Source organism: Mizuhopecten yessoensis, unplaced genomic scaffold (genome assembly GCF_002113885.1).
Source record: "Mizuhopecten yessoensis strain PY_sf001 unplaced genomic scaffold, ASM211388v2 hete_36069842, whole genome shotgun sequence".
Taxonomy (NCBI): Eukaryota; Metazoa; Mollusca; class Bivalvia; order Pectinida; family Pectinidae; genus Mizuhopecten; species Mizuhopecten yessoensis.
The window spans coordinates 1-2,284 of record NW_018483375.1 but is presented as its reverse complement, the minus strand read 5'-3'; the positions used below and the strand labels follow the sequence as shown (position 1 = coordinate 2,284).

The 2,284-nt window shown below is 39.7% G+C and overlaps 1 protein-coding gene across 1 annotated transcript; it reads left to right on the top strand.

Moving 5' to 3' along the window:
• The first annotated feature begins 77 nt into the window (after positions 1 to 77).
• LOC110444236 lies at positions 78 to 1,689 on the top strand. Its single transcript, XM_021488635.1, has 2 exons — positions 78 to 222; positions 649 to 1,689. Exons 1-2 carry the CDS (start codon positions 144 to 146, stop codon positions 1,596 to 1,598), a joined length of 1,029 nt encoding a protein of 342 aa, XP_021344310.1. The 5' UTR covers positions 78 to 143; the 3' UTR covers positions 1,599 to 1,689.
• Positions 1,690 to 2,284: the final 595 nt, after the last annotated feature.

Below are 2,284 nucleotides of genomic sequence, written 5' to 3'. Positions count from 1 at the left end.
GTCTTCGTTTATCGGACAGGGCGACACTACGTCATTGGGGATGGTTTTAGTTTGTTCTTGTTTCAGTAGTAATAATCACATTATTCTATGGTACTGTTTTTTTGTGTTTCAGGGGAGATAACTCGAAACAAAAATGACCTGAGATGATTGCACAGGCCGTGCAACTTACCTTCATATTTGTGATTGTGACCATGGACCTAACTACTGGAAAGCAGCTAAATGGTGAGTTTAACATCAGATACAGGATGCTGGAGTTAAACATGAGATACCATAGGTTTTGTCCAATGTATGTAGATAGAATCTATAACTAACTGAATCCAAGACGCGATGAGCTTAATAGTTTGGAAGTCCAGCGTCTTTCCTATACTTACTTGTGTCTGTGACATAAAACTATATCAAACAATGAACCGGTTATAGTTAGCAGAACATTGAAATCATAGAAGGAGTTAAATTCGATATATTATGAGTTTAGTAACATATACTATTATAGGTTGAGCCTAGGCCTACCTTGAATATCTGAAATAAAATGTTCATTTTATTCCTGAATAGCAGGTTCGATATGTATCACTGTTGTCTGTACCTCTTCAATAAAGACCAATCCACCACGTGACTGGGATATGTTATGTTGTATTTACTTTATTTTTGCAGACGGGATCCGTTCGCCGTGTGACATTCTGGATTGTGCCAACAATGCCGTGTGTATGGAAGTACTGTCGGAGAACAGAAGTGAATCTAGGACGTCGTGTAAGTGCAGTGAGCGCTACACCGGAAGTAGATGTCAGTACGTCGTTGTGTTAAAATATCATTTATTGACTTCAAATTCAGCCAAGCTAGAAATTTCGCGAGACCATTCAAACGACACTAACCATACTGATCACGACATTACAGACCATGAATCAAAATTCACAATTCTGTACTGGACTAATTTCTCAGCCCTCGCATGTACAATGGCGTCAGACGTTAACTCTGGACCTTTGACGATCGGAAGTCTTGAACCCGATACGAAATACACATTCTGCGCAGTTTCCGGTATAGCGGAGTTCTGCCATTACTACAATTTCCATGATGAGATGCCAGTCAACTGTGTGTTCATTACAACTTCCGGTCCTACACAGGATGACGGAAGTGCTGTTTATATAGCGCCGCTCGTGTTGACGATAATGTTTGTGATAGGATTGTGTATTTTATTAGCAGTGATAATCAAAAGGAAGTATATAGAGTGTTTATATAAATACCAGTCGTGCTTCTCATCAAAAAGAAAAAGTGACACCACAACTCTGTATATGGGGGCAGGAAGTAGACGAAAGGGAGGTAAAAGTAAACAACACTTGATGCCTCTACCCCAGCGCCCCCCACCGGACATCGTGTTACACCCACCGTCCAGCCCGGGTCGGCCGCCCCACAAACTAGCACAGTCTACTCGTGGGTACACGTCAACATTCTCAGCCAGGAACGAGTCAGCCATCCCGCTGACCACGGTCATTGAGTACGGCCCTACCGGGGACACGTCCACAGCTATTGAATACAGCCCCAGCGATGATGTCTCATTTACTGCAGAGTCTAGTCTCATCCTTCATCGGGTGGACACAGAAAGTTAACTTAATATACTAGAATATCAAACTTGTTTGCTTTTGTGATTTTTTGTTTAGAACAAGAATACATAATAAAAGTAAAGATAGCATCACTTTATGATAACTTACGATTTATTTACAGACAACAGATATTATTACAAATAACGGATAATGTCACAAATGGCGGACATAACAAATAACGGGTTTTATCATTTTTACGGATATCATCACATACAAAAGATATAATCATATCATAACGGATAGATTCACAAAAAACGGATATTATCACACAAATCATAGATAACAGATACAAAGACAGATACTATCACAGATATAATCACTGTTTAACAGGCAGTATACACAATAGGGCTGCAACGATACATTAACCTGACGATACGATATGTATCACGATACTGTGGTCACGAAACTTACATGTATAGTAACAGTAGAAGCAACGAGAAAAGATATGTTTCAAACTGTTAATGGCAATATTACAACTTGAAATTGACTTTGTCCAAAATGGGCATGACTTTAAAATTTCACACAATTCACGCCTTTGGATGTGCATGCCGAGCTGGAGCGACAATAACACTCGCCATGTTGGAACCGATATGAGAAGACTAAATTCAGAAACGACAAAATCCGTAAAATTTCGTAGGTGTATCGTAACCGCCAAAAAATAATTGTGTATCGTACCGTATTCCAAATATCGC

Coding starts and splice junctions, on each gene's coding strand:
- LOC110444236 (XM_021488635.1), top strand. CDS start 144: ATGATTGCACAGGCCGTGCAACTTACCTTCATATTTGTGATTGTGACC. Junction 223..648: donor TACTGGAAAGCAGCTAAATG/GTGAGTTTAACA, acceptor TTATTTTTGCAG/ACGGGATCCGTTCGCCGTGT.